The sequence below is a fragment of the Dreissena polymorpha genome, chromosome 1 (assembly GCF_020536995.1).
Source record: "Dreissena polymorpha isolate Duluth1 chromosome 1, UMN_Dpol_1.0, whole genome shotgun sequence".
Lineage (NCBI taxonomy): Eukaryota > Metazoa > Mollusca > Bivalvia > Myida > Dreissenidae > Dreissena > Dreissena polymorpha.
In genome coordinates this window covers 207735895-207757931 of record NC_068355.1, presented here as the reverse complement: position 1 = coordinate 207757931, position 22037 = coordinate 207735895, and the positions used below count along the sequence as shown (strand labels likewise).

The window sequence follows — 22037 nt, the reverse complement described above, 5'->3', positions numbered from 1 at the left end:
AAGCACAAATCTTACGACATCTTAGCTGCGATTTCTTTGATAAAACGGTACGCAGTACTTACGATAAGCGTACGACAAAATCCTACGAATCTTACGTAAGATCATGCTAAGATCTGTTGATAAAACGGCCTCCTGGCAGAACCTTAAGCTGCATTTTGTAAGGACTCAAGAAAACTATTCTTTATGAGATTTCTGTATTAATTATTAAATTGTGATAAACAACCAACTATTCGTTACAAGATTTTTGCATTAATTATTAAATTGTGATAAACAACCTATGAGAGAACTGGAAACAGTTTTTAATTTACTTCTGCAATGTGCAACTAAACATACATTAAATAATTTTCTATAATTTTGTTATAAACTAAAATATAATTTTGGGTATTGATTGCTATAATCAACAATGGGCTAAACAGTTTGGTATACATCATTATAATACACTTTTAATAATAGTTAATGTTTTGTCATCAGTGAGTGATAGTACAATATTGATATAACTAACTTATGTACGACACTAGTAGGCTTAAATGAGGGTAAACAAATGACAGAAATGAAATATACAACAGCTAACAATCACTTGCTTTATCAAACAAACACTTGACATAACAACATCACTTCATAAAATATAATTATGCCAATCTGTACCTTCTGATAAGTGAAAGTACATGTTAATGCCACAATTTAACTTCTTAAATAATTAAATTAAGTCAGTTAATAAACAACACCAAGTGCCCGTGTACCAAAGGCTATTATTGAAAATGTAAACAAGATACCCACACTCATTCATCAGAAATCTGTTGCAAAAACATCAAGATATAATATTTGACGACATACGACCTACACTATTTAATATCCAAAACAGCAAATTAAGTTCCCAGTCCATCCTGTTTACAGAATACACTTGTTTTAATACAACAACATGCATTTGAACCATGATCTTTGAAGTGTTAATGTGCGCCAAGTGTTGCCCCAGATCAGGCACGACACTGTCTGCTTTTATGGAATATTTCTTAGCCAAAACCCAATTAAGGACAAAAGGTTAGTCCCTGATTAGCATGTGAGACCTGCACAGGCTAATCTGGTATGACACTTCATGCACAGGCTAATCTGGTATGACACTTCATGCACTGAGACCTGCACAGGCTAATCTGGTATGACACCTCATGCACTGAGACCTGCACAGGCTAATCTGGTATGACACTTCATGCACAGGCTAATCTGGTATGACACTTCATGCACTGAGACCTGCACAGGCTAATCTGGTATGACACTTCATGCACTGAGACCTGCACAGGCTAATCTGGTATGACACTTCATGCACAGGCTAATCTGGTATGACACTTCATGCACATGCATTAAGAACCAGTTTCCAAGAGTAAGGCTAATTTGAAAATTTCAAACAAATTATTGCATATTAAAGTACAATAATACATCCAAGGTGACAAATAAATATTATTGCATTCTTTTATAAAATTCCCATATCAAGATCAACTTAAGAAAAGGAAACACCAAAAATCTATTTTAATACAAACTTAGTTTCAATCCAAAAGGACATGTTTAGTGTAAGACCAAAATGCACAATTCTTTTATATTAATTGGTAGAAACTTAATATATAATCCCAATATTATGGACACTTATGTAATGTACATGTATCCTAATATCAAAACATATCATTTATACACAATTTTGTCAAGGACTTTTCTTTCCATTTGATTGAACGAGTGTGACAACTTGATTGCCTATGTTGCGAACGTTTGTATCTAGACAGGGCTCGCATATAACCTGCTCCAGAATTCGACACACTTTCTCCTCTTGTAACATTGCACAGTACTTTTGGGCTGAAATAGTAAAACATTAAACTTGAATATATAAACATAATACAGAATATTCAAAGAAGATTTTAAGGCAAAAGATACAATATTGGTATAAAGCTAATTGAAAAGAGCAGTTTACAAAACATTCTCAACTATAGGAAAGGCTTGATAAACCAAAAATAAATAAGTTTGTCACAATGGAAAACAACTTTGAATAGGACAATTAGACAATTTTATATACAAAGTGTATACTGTGAATTGGAAGAATTTGTAATTCATTGTGATATTCCTGTCCCACTCGGAAGCAAAGTGAAAATGGCTATGTGCAAACAGCATAAAATCAGAACAGCATGCAAGTAAATCGCAGTCTGTTTAGGTTTTATGCTGTTTGCTGCTTATCAGTATCTAAGGTTTGCAGATGAAGCCTTAAAAACTTGAATCTAGTAAGAAAGGTCTTTAATTAAATGTATTTTTCTAAGAGACTACAAATGCGTGAAAATAGGTATCCAAGTGGTAAAGGGATATACATGTACAGCTCTATATACATTTTAATCATGTGACCTGAACGATGTGGCTGGTTTTGACATTGGGTCATGACTGGGAATTTTTTGTAGAGGGCCACAATAAATGGTCTTCAATGTAAAAATATTAAACATCTGAAGGTAGACGCTACAGGGAAAGATTTTATAAAATAAGTATTCTTATTATTAGATTCATAGATCTTGTGCCCCAACAGCATGGCAAGCATGGTTTTTAAAAACATTTTATAGAAAATTTCTCTAAAATATAACAAACCTAATAAAATATGTGTTGACCATGTTATTTCAGAGAAAATAATCTTCATGTAATGTGTATTAAAAGTGATGATGTTATAGAAAGGCTATGTTGCAAAAAAAAGGGGCATTATTTTTGTAATTGTTAACGCAAGATGATAACAATCACACATACACAAAATTTTATCTCATAAAGAATAATGCCTGCAATTTTGATTGTTGTTTGTTGAAAAGTGAAGGAGAAAACCTTACATGATTCCAGGAGACCAACCTTTCCTTAGTAAATGGGGTTTGTTTAACCCTTCAACACTGAGAAGCAAAGTGAAAATGTCTATGTGCAAACAGCATAAAACCAGAACAGCCTGCGAGTAACTCGCAGTCTGTTCAGGTTTATGCTGTTTGCTCGTCAGTATCTAAGGGTTGGAAATGAAGCATTGGAACTTTGAGTCTAATAAGAAAGTACTTTAATTAAATTAAACTTTTAAAAGGAAAACAAATGCGTCAAAATACACATCTAAGTGGTAAATGATTAAGTCTTCCTGGTCATTATACACACACGCAGTAAAAACACAATTGATTTAAAAAAAGATGAGCATGAGCCAGACTCTATTATAAACACACAGGATTTTATGCACATACTCAAAATATTGTCCCAGTCCGCACAGACTAATGCAGGACAAAACCATCTACTTTTATGGTATTTTTTGTTAAAAAAGAGTCTCTTCTTAGAGAAAATTATGTTTAAGCCCAGTTTTCCCAGGACATGACTCATAAATAAAAGTTCATCCAGGAGAAAAATAATGTCTTACCATTCTTAGTACAGACATGCAGTATAGCCCAAACTGCCCATAGCTGTACAGCAGGCATCTCAGAAGACTGGAGTAGGGGTATAAAGGGGTTGAAGGATCTGCAACCAGACAAACATACTCAATGACATCTCTATGGGTTAGAGTAGTCACTAGTGGTAGAAAAGAGTTGAAAGATCTGAAAGGTCTTAAATTTAATTTGATTTTTTAAGGGTTTACAAACACAACAAAATGCGAATCTGAGCTGTCATGGCTTAACCCTTTACCACTTAGATACGTATTTTTTGCAACATAGTCCCTCAGAAAGTTAAATTTTATTAAAGACCTCTCTTACTAGATTCAAATTTTAAAGGCTTCATCTCCAAACCTTAGATACTGATGAGAGCAGCAAACAGCATTAAACCTGAACAGACTGCGAGTTACTGGCAGGCTGTTCTGGTTTTATGCTGGTTGTACATCGCCATTTTCACTTTGCTTCTGAGGGGGAAAGGGTTAATACTTTTATCAACAAAACATGACTACAACTGTCCCAGCACATACCTGTACGCTACCATCTCGACATTGGGTTGCTCCCATTTCAGGACAACATTGTACTAAAAAGAATGCAACAATATTAAATCAGGCACAAACACAGTGACAGAAACGTAACTTTTAGTGCAAATTTATTTTAATAAGATCATAGTATTATAGTTTTGATAGTAAAATGTCTTTCAATTTTATCCTTTTAACAACACATCAATTAAGTTTTTAAATGGTTTAGTTGAACTGCCCTTCTCATATTCGGTGTGTCCAAGGCTGCTTGTCAAAAGATTTACATTACATTGATTAAAGTGCTTTAATTCAGCAATGAAAAATATATAACAAAAAATGGCCAACAAGTAGAGAGGCAGTTTTGCAAATCAGTCTGCTTTAACTACACTAGGGACAACATCTGCAGCTAGTAACGATAACCACTGCCTGTTTATACTTAACCACTGGTACACTGTAGCAAACAGCATGTATAAGTTTAAGATCTTGTTCAACGATATTGGCCAGTCTAGTGTTTATAACAGCTTGTGCGACGACATTTGCCAGTTTATCATTGAAATCTGTACATATTGGCTGCTTTCAAGGAAAACGAGTCTTAAGGTTGCCAGTGCAGCAACCAATTGTGAAAAAAGAGACATAGTGTAATTGTCAAAGTTATCTCTATAAAATAAATATGAGGATAAACAGTGCACACACACCTCGACCTGTTCTTTAAGACACGCTCTTTATAAATTTAAATGGGTTGTGTTCATTTCAAACTTGCGATATAAAAAGCTATAACATAATTTAATTTTGAAAACTGAAGTGTGTCTAAGATTATGAAATAACGGAACAACTTCAGCGCCTTCAGTGCTTTGATTTTTATTTATTGGCATGTCTCTAATTGTCAATTACATACAAAAATGTGTCTTATATGAATTGTTTTCAATAAGAGGCTGTGGGTGGCTGACTTGACAGCTTAAATGCGCTTTTTGGACCCCCTAGATAGTCCATAGCCATCACCAATAATGTATGCAAAATGCATTAGGACTAAATGTACATTACTTTTTGAAATATAATTATGTGTAGTGTAAAGCGTACTGCCTTTGTATTAAATGGCCATGTCTTTGTGTTAAATCGCGATGTATTTGTTAAATGGCCATGTCTTTGTATTAAATGGCAAACATCTTAGTATTAAATTGATATCCTCAGTGTTTAATGATGTCTTTGTATTAAATGACCATGTTTTTGTGTTAAATGGCCATGTCTTTGTGTTACATGGTCATGTCTTTTGTGTTGAATGGCCATGCTCCTGTATTAAATGGCAATGTTTTTGTGTTAAATGGCCATGTCTTTGAGTTAATAGGCCATGTCTTAGTGTTATATGGTAATATGTCTTAGTGTTAAATGGCCATGTCTTTGTGTAAAATGGCCATGTCTTTGTGTTGAATAGCAATGTCTTAGTGTTTAATGACCATGTCTTTGTGTTAAATGGTCATATCTTTGTGTAAAATGGCCATTTCAAACCCAATACTAATACAATCCACCGAAGCTTACAAAAAGCACAAGCCATCATTAATGTAAATCAATGGAGCCTAGTTCTGTGCAAACTGGGCTTAATGCATGTGCATAGTGTAGTGCAGATTAGCCTGTGCAGTTCACACAGGCTAATAAGAGAAGACATTTTACACATAAACTGTATTTTGTAAAGAAATTTCTTCCTTTAAAAGAAAACTTCCATAAAAGCTGAAAGTGTTGTTCCTAATTAACCGCACAGGCTAAACTGGCATGACACTTGACTCATAATACACGGCATTCCAAAACCAAAGGGTAAATTTGATCAATGGGTGTTGTATTTACCAGCTCTGTGAGTATGTCTGCTCTGTCGGTGCCCGCTATGAGCCAGGACTGGGCGCCATCACTGGCCAGGTGTGCCACGATGCCCGCTGCAAAGTAGCTCACATCTATCTGCTCAGCCTTCAGTAGTCTCCTGTAGGGTGGAAGAGTGCATATCAGCTTAAGACAAAGAGATGCGTCAACAAAGTTGTTTGTGATGATTTGTGCCTGTTGTCAACAGTATTTCAGTCATATTGCCACTAAAAATCACTTTCATATTATCTAACTCATTTTAATATATTTATATTATTTATATAATCATTATAAGTAAAAACCACTGACCAAATCAAGTTACAGTAAATGTTTTGCTTTGTTTTCTACATAATTTGGTATTGTTTCTGGAAAATGTTTCTGTGTGCGTTTTGGAGTTCACAAGGTTCTTCTGAACAGGAGACTGTATCATGTTACCACCCCAATGAGTCCTTGTAACATATGTGTACTGAGCTCATACAAGCTGAGACAAATTGAAAATTATAGCTGCAAGTTCCAGCTTTGTAATTTTCACTGAAAGATATTCAATTCTGAAAATGTAAGTTCTTTCAATGAATCTCTTTTTTAGGGCAAAGAATTTCTTTCTATATGAGAGGTCCAATCCTCACTAGAGGACCATAGTGAGAAAAGGACATACTTAGCAATCATCAGGAAGTCTTCCCGCATCAAGAAGTTACGGAACGACTGGACCTCCGCAATGTTATTCTGAAAAAGCAGTAACTCTAATACATTAAGTTTGTTAATTAAGAATATGACACATGTTTGACAACTACTTAAACTGGAGTTTGTAACTCGATCGTCGAAGAATACAACCCTCCCAACTGACCAAGGCTGTAATACTATTTTGCAATGTCTATGTTAAAAAGTGGCATAACTTGTAATTATTTTTAATAAAGGAAAGGCTATTTTGCACAAGAAAAACTTCATATCATCATTAGGAACAAAACCTACAAGTTTGAATGCTGTACGTTGAAAAGTGTAGGACAACGCTTTTTTTGGTACAGATGCTCAGAGGAATACATAGACAGACGCCCATTATGATTCCAGTATATCCCTTTTATTTCATATTAGAAGAGGGTATAATAATAGTTATAACAACAGATTAACATAACATGCATGAGTAATTACAGGGCATGTTAATCTTATGAAAGTTTTAATTTAATACGTGTAGTAGAAATAGCAATCTGGAGTAGTTGCACACAATAGTTACCTTTACCATATCATTACCTCTACAAATAATTGATAGCCATTGATCTTTTTTATGAACAGTCAAGCTTAAAAGCAAGGAAAGCGTGGTAAAAGTAGAAATTGAATTTATTTCCTAGGGTTGAGCCAAACAAAATTGGTATGTCAAACAGCGTACCAGTAAACCAAGCACTTTGGTCTCAACCTGCACTCTTGTGTCTGTGTCCATTCCATCAACCATCTGAAATCCAGAAACAAAATATCAGACATCTAAAAAGCACAAAAAACAAGAGATGTGTTTGTCAGAAACACAATGCACCCTTCTGCGCCGCTTTTTGTTGTTGACCTTTTACCTTGAAGGATGACCTTGACCTTTCACCACTTTAAATGTGCAGCTCCATGAGATACACATTTACGCCAATAATCAAATTACTATCAATAATATTGCAAAAGTTATTCAGTATTGCGAAACTTTAACCTAAAACTTTAACCTAGGTTAAAGTTTTGGGACAGAATGACAGACAGACAGAATGACAGACAGACAGAATGACAGACAGACAGAATGTCAGACAGACAGGCCAAAAACAATATACCCCTGATCATTAAATCCGGGGGCATAAAAATATTTATTTTTGTAAAAAAGTTGAAATATCATTTAAAATTATGAGTTGAAAGTGCATTAAAATTTATGACATTCTGCATGCAATAATTGTTGACCTTGATAAGCCTGGGTAAACAAATAATATTTACAAAAATAACAAATGATTAATACAGGTACAACCTTGCGATACTGCCTACTGTTTACAATGGCGTAACAAGAGGACCCCAAGGAAACTTGAACGATCACCTGAGAAACTTTAGCCAAATAGAATAATACTCAAGAAGCATGGTTTGGGGCTGCTTTTGACGATAGGATAATCATTAAAACATATTATTACATTTGAGCCCATATTAACATTTCACACCACCGTGCAAGGCTAATCAGGGATGACACTTTCTGATTTGATGGTATTTTCTGTTTAACAGAAGTCTCTTCTCATGGAAAATCCAGTTAAGGTGGAAGTGTTTTCCAAGTGCTGCTTGGAAAGGCTAAACTGGGACTACACTTTACCCACATGCATTCTATCCAGTTTTTCAAGAGCCTGGCTCAATGCCAAATAAGCTACAACAGTACCTGAAGGGTGCTCATGAATAAATCCAGGCCCCCTTCCTTCAGAAACACATTGCAAGTGGCTGGGGACTCATCTGAAATAGTTTGATAACATTCACATCTCTAGGATTAACCCTTCACCACTTAGCTATGTATTTTTATGCATTTGTAGTCCCTTAGAAAGTTAAATTTAATTAAAGACCTTTACTACTAAATTCAAGTTGTAAAGGCTTTATTTCCAACCCTTAATTACTGATATGCAGCAAACACTAGATGTTCTTTGTGTGATACTTCTTTTTTACATCATTCTGAAATTCTGAATTCTGAAAATGTACGCAGCATACTGTTTCATTGATGTTAAAGTTATATTTGAAGATTTTTGTTGTGTTCTTTATCATGCACATTTTTTGTTTGGACAACTTTCTTCTTCTACTATAAACAACTATGGTATTTATACATAAAAGCTAGGTTGGCGCTAAGGAAAAAAAATAAGTAGCCAATTTTCAGCACTACGATTACCACCCACATTATAACCTTATTTGCTCAATGAACGACATAATCATTATCATGAATCTATAGGTATCAACAATGACTGTATTAAATTATCAATGAAGTCACATTTAAATAAATTATTTGTTACCTGAAATCAAATTATTTTATGTTTTTTTATTTTTCATTATTATTTATTTTCATGCACTGGCATAAACAGTATACAATGTTAGAACTTTCAGATATGCCCCGGTCTTTGATTGGGTGGGTCTTGCGTAACTCCTATTCGCCACCCCCCTTCTCCCAATAATTTTTGCCGTAGTCTGGTGCTTCTTGATTCTTGAAAAATACATTTACTGCAATGTATTCTTGAATTGACATATTTTTCCATAGTTGCAATATATAATTTATTCAAACCTACCTGTAAATTTGTAAGTCTTAAATACTGCATGTACTGAGTGGCTAGGCTATATTTAGTAACACATCGTCTGTTTTAAAAAAAGCATGCTTTGCATGCGTAGAACTTGGCATTGCAGACGACAGCAATAATTTCGCGCTCTTTCTTATAACACGGGTTTTACATGGCATACCGGTATTAATGCATAGTGAATAGTTATCATCACGTGGCTGTAGAAAAACGGTGTAAATCAGTTCTACAAATAGACATGATAAAATATACATGCACTGGATTTAATTTGTTACCGCATCAAATTATTAACGGGTTTTGTTTTTCACAACTTAATCGCCTAAGTAATTTTACACTGCTCACCAATTGCAATTAACTTCTCATAATTAATGATTGTTTACAGTACGGTAAAAAGGTGTGATGATGATGCCCGAAACCGCCTTTAATGTACAAGCATATTTACAGGTTTTATATCACGCATTAGGCCTAATGCTACAACTGTGATTCATTGTTAATAAACCTGCGATAAACGCTTACTCTGTGACCGACGTCAATCAAAAATAATAATCGCTATATAACTCCGCCTCCATAAACATTCTCGTAACCGATTGGACGTTTAATATCACAGTTTGGCGACTGGAAAGTTACCACCTGGAGCTTTTATGGCGATTACATGTGGAAATCGGTACCGAGTTCTCTTTTAAAGTAGGGAATATTATGTACTTCTAGAGAAATATCAGGGTTTCTTGCAATCGCCATTTTCATTCACATTTTAAACTTTAATCGCCAGCTGAAAGATTCAATCGCCTATGGCGATTTTGGCGATCGGAAACGCTAACATAGATAAAAGGTAAAACATAGGCAATGACCTTAATGTTCATTAAAGGATTGTTATGTAAATCCTATTGGGGTATCAACTGACACATAGCAATTTTTATGTCACCAAAAAGTGGCAACAACTTTTCGGGGCAAGCGAAACACCTGCAGACAATTGGTATTCAATTCATAAAAGAAACAAGAAACTTTCCATTAAGGGAATCACGCATCTATTACCTGTGAGATTCCATAAAGCGCTGAGTGTAAACTTTAGAGTGATATCGACATGATTGTTCTCAATCTTCTGCCGTACCAGCTGCAACATCTTCTTCATGTAACGGGTCTTGGCGCCCAATTGTGAGGTCTTCTGAGTGGATATCTATCCAAAAGAGAAATGAAGAGTTACAATGCAAATTAGCCTGGCTCTTGGGAAAAAAAGAGGGCTTGATGCATGTGTGTAAAGTGTCGTCCCAGATGCAGTTTGCACAGGGTAATCAGACATATAACTTTCGGCATATAATTGTTTTTCACTAAGAAAAGACTCCCTGTAAACAAAAATACCATAAAGTAGAGGGTGTTATCCCGGATTGGCCTCCGAGCAATGCACTGGCACAAAGGTACAACACTTGATGCATATGCATTAAGTGTATATAACTCTTTAAAAGACAGAAAAGGCTTACTTAATGTGGTAGGTTGTAAGGTGTATTTTTCCCTGGTACGCAAGAAAAGGCTCATAAGAAATGCAGTATTGAAAAGAGAATATCATCAGATGAACCACACAAAACATTTATACCAAATGCAGAGTAAACATCATCCAGTGAATGAAATAATGGCTTATCAAAAACAAGAGCACCGCATAACCGGTTCCACGCTCGGCTACAGGTGCAGTTTTGAATAAATGAAAGCTTGTCAGAATTTTTTATTTTTTTTAGAGGTCACAGTGACCTTGACCTTTGACCTAGTGAACCCAAAATGGATGTGGCATGTAGAACACATCAAGGTGCATCTACATATGAAGTTTCAAAGTTGTAGGTGGAAGCACTTTGATTTTAGAGCCAATGTTAAGGTTTTAGCACGACGTGGACGGCGGACGGCAGACAGAGGACGTCAGACGACGAGCTTTTTGAATATGAAAAAGGCACAACCCTTTTACTTTTAAGTATGACATTAACTTAAGCAGGCTTGAATGACTCATGCCTTCTACACATTGTCTCAACAGCCTAAACATTTGATGCAAGTTTCATTACATCCTCAAAGGGAGTAGGAGATATGGAGCGGACACTAAAATAATACAGATAATCATAGACTGATAGACAGACTAACAGAGGGACAGAGGGCTGCATTTTTGTTGCAAGGGAGTAATAAATACAGGGTAAACATATAAGAATTGTCAATGTATGGAAATGGGGCCCTAGTTTAAACCTCTTTATAAAGCTTGATTGCACCAAAAGCCTAGAGCTCATTGACATGATTTTGAGTTGGTTTCCTGGGTAGAACCAGTACTTGCTATTTTAGGGAGATCTTAAGAACGCTCCCACTGTGGGGATCAAATTTGGATCCTCTGGTCTCTAGCAGCACACAATAAAAAATATGCTTGGCTACCTTCATGGGGGTTTTAACTGTTTCTGTTTTTTGGGGCAAAAAAACTTTTCTTGGCACCTCACCTAAGTAACTTTAAACCTATTTATTTAAGCTCCATTGAATTATAAAGCTTTTGATTACTGAAAGGCTCTCAAGTCCATTTCCCGTGTAGAACCAGTACTTGGTGTCTTTAAGGGCGATTGAACCAGTGTACTCCAAGTGGCTAGATGGACACCTGGAACACTACACCATGGCACTCACCTTAGCGGCCAGGATGGAGCAGATTGCTACAGACATTCTGTTCATGGACGGATCGTCAAACAGACACAGGCAATCCATCACGAGTTGGGCGCACCGAAACTGGTCAAACTGGACGTCCTGTAGCATGCGGTCACTGCACAGCGTGAGAAGGGCGTTCTTCTGCAGCTGTAGTGGTAAATACTTGTGTAACAGTGGGTTAGCTTCAAGGAGAGCTGGCATAAACGAATGTAAAGGACTCATTTACTTCCAGTTAGGTTTGGAGGACTTTAGGATTGCAGATAGGGAAGTTCAAGCACTTCCAAACTTGTTGTCAAGGAAGAAAAAGCATGTAAATAAGAATAAATCAGTTCAAATATTTTTTTGATTTCTTTTAATACATGAGTTGTGTTGTGGAAGAACTTGTATCTACCGACCTGCTGGTGGTTGGGGAAGTTCTCCATCGCCTTCAGCGTGAGTACGATGATTTCCTTGAGACATTTTGGGTGTATCTTCTGGCCTAGCTCGGCCTTGGACAGATTGTACAGGCAAGCCGTGGCCGCCATCTGGACTCCCAGCTGACGGGGATGCAGCTTCATGGCCGGTAGAACCAGCTGAAAGGCACACACTCTTATTGTCAAACCTGTCATGAAAATGAGCCTTGCTCTGGCAAAAGGGGATTTAATCATAATGCTTAAGCACTTTCCACTTTTGTTGTATTTTTTGTTTAAAGAAATATTTCTATTTTCCTAGCAAAAATCATGTTAAGGCGGAAATCCCTAGTAGGCCTTATCGGACTGCACAGGCTAATCTGGGACAACACTTAATTCATATGTATTAAGCCCCGTTTTCCAAGACCCTGGCTTATTTGAACAGATTGTACAAGCAGGCAGTGGGCGCCATCTGGACCCCCAGCTGACAGGGATGCAGCTTCATGGGGCATTTTTGCATCAGCGCAGGCTAATCTGGGATGACACTTTATACTTAGACTGAATTTTTGTTTATAAGAGACTTAAAAAAAAATCATAAAAGTCAAGTGTCCTCCCTGATTAGCCTATGCGGACTGCAAAGGCTTATATGGGATGACACTTAACTCACATGCATTAAACCCACTTTCTCCAGAAACTCTTTTTTATTAAACGCCTTACCAATCATATATGCATTTTGACGTGTTTGTAGTCCTTTAAAAAATCAACGTAAATGAAAGACCTTTCTATATAGATGCAAGTTTTAAAGTCTTTATTTCCAACCCTTAGATACTGATGACCAGCAACCAGCATGGAACCTGGAAAACATGCCAATTACTCTGGTTTTATGTTCTGGTTTTATGCTGGTTGAATATTTTCACTGTGATTCTTACTGGGAAAGTGTTAAACCTGTCTTCAAAATAGTAAATATATCTTTTTTCTTTAAATGGATTCCAGTAAAATCAATTGAACTAGATTCCTTTGCATGAAAATTCATGTATTTTACATTATTTTAACACAATAGCATGACACTCATTCATTAAATCCTTTTCATGCTTAAAAGTACAAAGTCTCTCATTATTGTTTTTATATACATTTTTTATGTAACAAATGAAAATCAATTCTTATGGATAGCATTCTTGAAATGGATAGCCCAGCAATGTTATGGTTGGTTGTGAAGTGATTAGATCCACACTCAAGGAGCTTCATCAGGATCACTGTAGAGTAATCAACAACAGATAATTCCCAGAAAAAAATAATTTTGCAAAGGCTTATCATGGCAGACACATTCAGTTTTAATGGTATTATTTGTTTGTAGAAAGTCTCTTCTAAGCAAAAATTCCGTTCAGATGACAAGTGTCATCTCTGATTTGCATGTGTGGACTGAGCAGGCTAGTCTGGGCCACACTTCATGTACATGCATTAAGCCTTGTTTTCCCAGAAAGCTATCATGATAAACCCTTTCCCTCATTAGAAGCAAAGTGAAAATGTCTTTTGCAAGCAGCATACAACCAGAACAGCCTGCGAGTAACTTACAGTCTGTTCAGGTTTTATGCTGTTTGCTACTCATCAGTATCTAAGGGTTGAAAATGAAGCCTTTAAAACTTGAATCTAGGAAGAAAAGTGGGAAAGGGTTAAACCTTGCTGCATACCCTTATAATGTCTTCCCTGGGCACTACCATTTCCTGAGTGAGACTGAACAGCGTGTACAGTGACTTCTGCATGTACAGAGCCCGTGTCGTGTAGCGTCTCAGAGCCTCCGTCACCTGCCTCTCAGTAGCCTCCCCTGTCACCTGGAAACATAACGAGCCTCGTTCTGTGAAAACTGGTCTTAATGCATGTGCCTTAAATGTCATCCCAGATAACAATGTTACAAAGCTCCAGCAGTCTGGATTGGCTTAACAGGGACGACACTTTCTGCCTAGATTGGATTTTCTTCTAGTATACACATCCTTGAAATAAAAGAAGCGGACAGAGAATATTCTTTGGGATGACACTTCAGGCACATGCAGTTAGCCCAGTTTTCGCAGATCAAGACTCTACATGTAATTATGCTGCGTTTGATTGTTTAGATTATCTGATAAATGTAACAGCTTTTCAGTCATTCAATTAAAGTCAGTTACCAAATGTTTTTGTTTTTTTCATAGAATGTAACAGTTTTGCATTACACATGTTACTGATGATCTCAGTTATAATCAAAGCGCTGTAGGCGCTGAAGGGCTGGGGCTATAGTTAGTTTGCTTGAGAAGAAGTATTGTCTGAATTTCTCCCTTTGTCGGAATTTATACGGATTGACCCTAGCGGTTGAGTGCAGAAGCTCAGAGACTTTAAGAAAAGACAATATTTGTGTATATACTACAGTGTACATAGATGGTGAAGGACTACACGATACTGGTGGTGGGAACGATAACCTTTTGTTCAACTCTACAGATCTGGTAGAGGTTAGTCTACATAGGCAGTAAAGATATACAACAACAACAACATGGCCGCAAAAAACTGTTATTGTCGGCGTCAAATAAATCACTTTCAATAGCCTAAAATAGCGTTTTATTACATAATTAACAGATCAGGCAAACAAACATACTTCCTTTGTTATGTGTATACAAAAGAAAATTCACTTACTCTGATAAAGAACGGTGTACAGATTATGTAATTTGTCTCACGTAGAACTTTTTGCTCTCGATTTGCGCGCTCAATCTGCGCAGTGAAATACCATATCCGGTTACTTTGTCTATTTCCGAGAATGATCGTGAATAATTGTTGTCGTTTTTTTTTTTTTTTTTTCTGGAATGTCTTGTTAACGCAAAACAAAATAACAATATTTAAAAATATGTTTATAAATACCAAATATAATGTGTTCAAAAAATATCTCAGAAAAAAAATCTTCTTACTGTCTCTGTAAACACTCATATCTTTTCGGCATAGACCGTCAAGTGAGGAACTTATTCTCGCATTCAACAGTTTTTCAGTCAATAAAAAGAATGACCAGGTCTCATGAAGATTCGACTATAATTGTGACTTCTAGAGTGCTAACAAGCTTTTTCTATAATTTGATCTTGTAACCTAGCTTTTGACCTCACATGACCAAGTTTTGAAGTCAAGCTATCATTGGGACAAATGTTCCGACCACGTTTCATAAAGATTGGACAATAAATGACGGCCTACATCAAATTGAGAAAACTAACTTACAGCAATTTTTATTTACAAAATGTTAAGAAGTTTAATGAATCATTTGTTTAACTTTTTTAAGTTAGAATACATGTATCAATAATAGTTATTTTTTTATATTTCTTACTTTGAATGAAATAATAGAACTATTAATAATTTACAAATGCTTTTAGTTAATTTAATTTAGTTTGAAAGCATGGTCTGCATTTAAGCTTTCTGCATTCAATGTTATATCACAGTATCTCATTCCAAATAAGCTTATTTAGCAGGAACATTTTTAAAATTTTAAATATCAATGCCCAATCAACACCTTTGCCCAACTGGCCAATTCCGGAGTAAGGCTATTGCACTTACCATAAGATCGGACTTGAATTCTGCACAGGCTGGTTCCTTGAAGCGGTCGAACTTGCAGGCAGGTGTCAGCGAGAGACCGAGGAAACGTATCTCATGTTCTCGCAGGAAGTCCCTGAAAGGTTACAAACAACCAAGAGTTTACCCTTTCCCGCTCAGAAGCATAGTGAAAATTGCAACATCAAACCAGCATAAAACAAGAATAGCATGCAAGTTATGCAGTTTGTTCAGGTTTTATGCTGTTTGCTGCTCATCATTCTTTCAGTTGGAAATGAAGCCATTTAAACTTGAATCTGTGAAGAGAAGAAAGATCTTTAATTTAATATAATTTCTTAAGGACTAGAAAACACGTAAAACTGCATATTGAGCTGGAAGGGGTTGAATCAGTAGAGCTTGCTTGAACTGCCTAATGCTTTTCAAGTCCATGATCGAAGAATTATCTGATGTCCATGCTTAAAAAATCTCTGATTCTACAAACAAAACAGTGAGTATACTGAGATTCAATTAAGACATGAGTAAGTATTCAAAACTGGATTACATAATATGTAATATATATAACAGATCATATATATTGCATACATATTATATGTGCTTAAAAGAAGGAAATAAGAGGAATTTTACATGTTTATCTTAAGCTTGCAAAAGTTTGTTAGGAAGAAAGCAAGCTAACATTTATCATTAGTATTTATTCAGGACTTTTCCACCCTATGCCACGGGTCCGAATAGAGGCCCCATTCCCAATGCAAAACTGGTTGTTTTTTTCCAAATTGAAACAAGAGGGCCAAGATTGCCCTAGTTCCCTCACCTGAGAGGAGTCGGTTCATTCAATCTTTACTAAATGTCAAACCTGGCCTAGATATTGTCCAGACAAACATCCTGGTAAAGTTTCATCGTTATTTCATCTGCTAGTTATGATCAATGTACCTATGAAGTTTCATGATCCTAGGCAAAAGCATTCTTGAGTTATCATCCAGAAACCATTTTTCTAAGTTGAGTCACCGTGACCTTGACAGCCATTGTGTGAATACGTTTTTTTGGCACTGTGACCTTGACCTTTGACCTAGTGACCTGATAATCAATAGGGGTCATCTGCAAGTCATGATCAATATACCTATGAAGTTTCATTTACCTAGGCATAAGCGTTCTTGAGTTATCATCCAGAAACCATTTTACTATTTCAGGTCACCATGACCTTGACCTTTGACCTAGTGACCTGAAAATCAATAGGGGTCATCTTCGAGTCATGATCAATGTACCTATAAAGTTTCATGATCCTAGCATAAGCGTTCTTGAGTTATCATCTGGAAACCATTTTACTATTTCGGGTCACCGTGACCTTGACCTTTGACCTAGTGACCTGGAAATCAATAGGGGTCATCTATGTGTCATGATCAATGTACCTATGAAGTTTCATGATCCTAGGCCTAAGCGTTCTTGAGTTATCATCCGGAAACGATTTTACTATTTCGGGTCATCATGACCTTGACCTTTGACCTTAAAATCAATAGGAGTCATCTGCGAGTCATGATCAATGTACCTGTGAAGTTTCATGATCCTTGGCATAAGCGCTCTTGAGTTATCATCCAGAAACCATCTGGTGGACGGACCGACATGAGCAAAACAATATACCCCCTCTTCTTCGAAAGGGGGGGGGGGGCGCATTATGAGAAAACTGCCCCCCTCCCAGCAGCCATGTTATTCAACTGACCCGAACCATTTTTGAACTCAACTCTCATATCAAGGAAACAAATGTTCTGAGCAAATTTCATGAAAATTGGGCCAAAAATTTTCACTACAATGTATATACATATCGAGAACAAGATGTGTTTGTGAAACACAATGTCAACCCTATATGACGTTTGACCTTGAAGGATGACCTTGACCTTGACCCTTAACCACTCAAAATGTGCAGCTCCATGAGATACACATGCATTTCAAATATAAAATTGATAGCTTCAATATTGCATTAGTTACATTACATGAGTAATTTTGACCCATATATTTGACCTAGAAGGATGACCTTGACCTTGACCTTTCACCACTCAAAATGTGCAGCTCCATGAGATACACATGCATGCCAAATATCAAGTTGCTATCTTCAATATTGCAAAAGTAATTATAAAATAAGCGATTTGGGCCACATATATTTGACCTCTGACCTTGAAGAATGACCTTGACCTTTCACCACTCAAAATGTGCAGCTCCATAAGTTACACATGCATGCCAAATATCAAGTTGCTATCTTCAATATTGCAAAAGTATTCATAAAATAAGCGATTTGGGCCACATTTATTTGACCTCTGACCTTGAAGGATGACCTTGACCTTTCACCACTCAAAATGTGCAGCTCCATAAGATACATATGCATGCCAAATATCAAGTTGCTATCTTCAATATTGCTAAAGTATTAAAAAAATGAGCGATTTTGGCCACATATATTTGACCTCTGACCTTGAAGGATGACCTTGACCAAGACCTTTCACCACTCAAAATGTGCAGCTCCATGAGATACACATGCATGCCAAATATCAAGTTGCTATATTCAATATAGCAAAGTTATTGCAAAATGTTAAAGTTGGCGCAAACCAACCAACAGACCAACCAACCAACAGACAGGGCAAAAACAATATGTCCCCCACTAGCGGCCATGTTTTTTCACCGATCTAGACCATTTTCGAACATCCGAGACATCAATTGAACCAATGTTTTGACCAATTTTCATGATGATTGGGCAAAAATTGTGACTTGTAGAGTGTTTTCAAGGTTTCTCTATAGCCAAATAAGGAAACTGCCCCGCCCACTGGCGGCCATGTTTTTCACAAATCGGAACCACTTTTGAACTCAACCAAGATATCACTAAGACAAACATTTTGACAAAGTTACATGAAGATTGGGCATGAAATAAGACTTCTACAGTGTTTACAAGGTTTTTCTTTTTTTGACAAAGTGACCTAGCTTTTGACCAGGCACAACCCAGTTTCGAACTCGGCTGAGATTTCATTGGGACAAAGCTTCTGACCAAGTTTCATGAAGATGGGACAAGAAATGTGGCCTCTAGAGTGTTTACGAGCAAATGCAAACGGACGGACATACGACGGACAATGACCGGTCACAAAAGCTCACCTGAGCAATCAGGTGAGCTAAAAAAAAATCCCCATTAAAAAAAATATATATAATTTTTTTTTTTTTTAAACCTTTAAATATATAAGTTAACCTGATCCAGTGTAGAAAATAGAAAAATATTGCATCAGGGCTATAGATTACAAGCGTACTTGCGTTATTGCACAATCCAATAATCCGGGGCATTGGAAAGCATTCAAAATAGGAAGCTTCATTATGATTAGAGAATGGGTTGCATAGCACTATACTTTTCTGACAATTTTGTAATTTTCTAGCAAAAGATTTACAGTCCACGTGCATTTCGTGAAAAAACGTGAGAAAATAAGAATTACTGTACATCGTGTGATTTTTCCTCGGGGAAAGCATGGGCATTACCGGTAAATTTGAATGTCGCATGGGAGACAGGGATACAGTTGTTGAGGTACACCACTGTTGAACGTTCAATATTTATACACACAAAATGCAATTGCATATCTTCACGTTCTCAAGTGTCAATTAGTGTCTCAAATGTCAATAAGCGTCTTAACAAGTCGTGGCACCATATTACTCAATAAATCTGCCAATTACAAGTGCAAAATGACCCCCTTTCACACCTACCGTTACCCCCAAAAAGACCTCGTTCACACCTACCCTTGCCTGCTCTCCGGAATGTCGACAACAACCCCCATCGGAATTCATGAATAAAGAAGTGTAAAAACACAAACAAAGAAATGTCCGCAAGTTTATTCAAACAAATTTATTTTTGACCAAAACTTCTTCTAATCACCGCATTCATAACTACCAGTAGCGACTTCTTATTGTTTCGCCAGTGGACCCTCAGTCTGTACGATTATAGGGTGGTAGTTTTCTGGAAAAAAAACATGGCGGCCATTTTGATTATGTACGATTACACAACATATTTTTTTACCAATTTAGCAGCCAGGATAGCGTTGTATCAATGTATAGCGCGCGCGTGCTTTTAATTTGAATTTAGGAGGTAAAACACTGCGCGCTATGATACGTGGAAACTACGGTATATTTGCCAAAAATAAATGAAACTTTGATCAGAAATTCAGTAATTGTTTGTTGTTATGTACAGGTACCTTTTTGAAATCCATTTGTATAAATAATATAGTAACCTTAGTAGATTTTTATTATATTGTATATGTCATTTCATAAATTACCCAATTTGAGTTAAAAAAAACAGGGGTGAAAAACCCAATTAAGCTCAAAAGTAGGGGGTGAACATTTTTGCTAAAACTATCGAATTTACAAAAACCCAATTGTTGTCAAAAACAGGGGGTGAATTACCCAATATACCCCAAAAGTTATCTATAGCCCTGTTGCATAATTAAATTATCTGTGGCCTTATATTCGTTTTAAAACTGAGTAAAATATGTTAAATATATTATTTTAGACTTTCCTTATTTTCCCCAAAATCAGGCATTTCGCGCGATTTTTTTCCTAAAAAAAGGCCAGGCCCTTTCCACAAAATCAGATTAAAAAAACATGCGCTTATCACAAATATTCATAATATTTTGTAAAATTTTAATAATATGTTATCAAAATAGTCGTTATTTACCAGTTAACTGCTTTTTTGAATTTTAAGAAACACTATTAACATGCGATTATTTTTCATAATTGAGCCAGTTTTGCGATTAATTTTTTTCCCAAAATGGGAATTTTCACGACGCGAAATTCCCAAAATTCCAGTGTGGCGTTTTCCCAAAATTGAGCGGAAAAGGCCTGTTATTATTAACTATAATTTAAATAAAGATAACACATACTCTAATAAATAATTTTACAAACAAACACTCAGTAATTTATAAACAGTATTATATCATGTATAGCGCACAGTTCTTAACGTAAAATTTCAAATTTAAACAAGAGCTGTCTCCATCGGAAGACATATGTCCCCGAAAAAACGCTTTTTTTGAAACCTAACATAGATTTCAAAACCAAAAATAAACCCTAAGTTCAAGGTCAAGGTGGTCAAAATTGTTGTGCGTATGGAAAGCCCTTGTCCATATACACATGCATACCAAATATGAAGGTTACATCTGAAGCGACATAGAAGTAATGAGCATTTTTCGAAACCTAAGCGCAAAATTGTAACAGAAAGACAGACGGACAGACAGACAGACAGTGAGATCAGAACATGTATATGCCCTCCTTCGGAGGCATAAAATGATTCAGTTATTCTATCATACAAAGCTATCCTGGCGGCTAACTTGGAAAAATTCAATATGCTATCGTTCATAATCGTATATGATCATAATGGCCGACATTGTTTCATTCCAGAATATTAAATCCTATTAACTTACATGCAGAAAGGGCTGTTGTCAGAACAACTAAAAGCTGGTAACAGTAGTTATAAACGGGGTAGCAACAGTTTTAGACAAAAATGAAAATGTAAAAAAAGTAAATAAACAAACAGACGTTGTCTTTGTTTGTGCACTTCTTAATTGACAGTTTAGGTTGGCCTGTTGTTCCAGTGATTTTTTGCTGCTTTATTTTGTACCGGAAAATGGCACTTTCCCAATTGGGAAAAAACACACCTTTCCCAATTGCTGTCCAAAAAATTCCAAATTGAAGGTTTCAAAAAAGCTCTATGGCTTGAACCTAGGTAAATATAACTTGGCAACTTGACAATACTTGAACGTATTTGGGAGTGAAAAATCAAATACACCAATCTCCCAATTTGAAGACTTCACAAAGGGCTGGTACCAGTACATTTCCCAATTCAATGGCAAAAAATTCACTGGTTGTTCATAGAACAGATAGCTGGTAAAGGATGGTGTTAATGAGTTCTTTTTCGCTGGTGAAGGGAGGTGTTAACGGGGACTTCTCGGTGTTTTCCAATATGGTCCAGACTGTTGGCTCCTTCATTGTACATAACATTAACGCATGTGTAGTGTGACAAACAATTATCCAAGTTATCCAAAATAAGTTTAAATAACAAATTTAACAGTTTTACGTCAATACTGACCTATCTCAACTACTATAGCCCTTGGAAATACAGCATTAAACACTTATTTTTAATTAAAACAAAAAGTTTCCGCTTTAAACAAAATTCCTGATATTTTAACCAAAGTAAAGATCTTAGAATGAGTTGTCTCAATATGTGCTATGAAATTTTTGTTTAGCATTCAACATTTTTAATGAAATGCAATAGGATTTTTTTAACTAAAAGTAAAGAGTGTATTTATTCAGCACTCAAATGTAATGCCCAGAGTTTCACCAAGCAAGAATTACATGATATTCATGAAGTTTTATTTTAGCATGATATTAATATTAATC

At 36.1% G+C, this 22037-nt stretch overlaps 2 protein-coding genes across 6 annotated transcripts in view; both read right to left on the bottom strand.

Annotated features, from left to right (window-relative positions):
* Window positions 1-284: 284 nt before the first annotated feature.
* Window positions 285-15786, bottom strand: LOC127864788 (protein zyg-11 homolog B-like). 5 transcript variants are annotated; one of them, XR_008042285.1, is made up of 13 exons: window positions 15642-15786; window positions 13772-13912; window positions 12090-12266; window positions 11677-11841; window positions 10072-10213; window positions 8148-8218; window positions 7152-7214; window positions 6426-6493; window positions 5762-5891; window positions 3935-3987; window positions 3398-3495; window positions 1202-1839; window positions 285-1160 (listed from the first exon to the last, which is right to left on the bottom strand). XR_008042285.1 is itself a non-coding variant. In XM_052404662.1 (12 exons), the coding sequence occupies exons 1-12, from the start codon at window positions 15642-15644 to the stop codon at window positions 1691-1693; spliced, it is 1260 nt and encodes a 419-aa protein (XP_052260622.1). In that variant the 5' UTR covers window positions 15645-15786; the 3' UTR covers window positions 285-1690. The 5 variants fall into 5 exon arrangements, 1 of the variants encoding a protein (XP_052260622.1); XR_008042286.1 differs by having other exon boundaries at window positions 1231-1839; XR_008042287.1 differs by having other exon boundaries at window positions 1272-1839.
* Window positions 15787-21537: 5751 nt separating this feature from the next.
* Window positions 21538-22037, bottom strand: part of LOC127866066 (agrin-like) — a 129248-nt gene continuing 128748 nt past the window's right edge. The window contains exon 5 of the mRNA XM_052406406.1: window positions 21538-21620. Coding sequence (XP_052262366.1) covers window positions 21538-21620 — 83 coding nt within the window. The remainder of the gene's footprint in view (window positions 21621-22037) is intronic.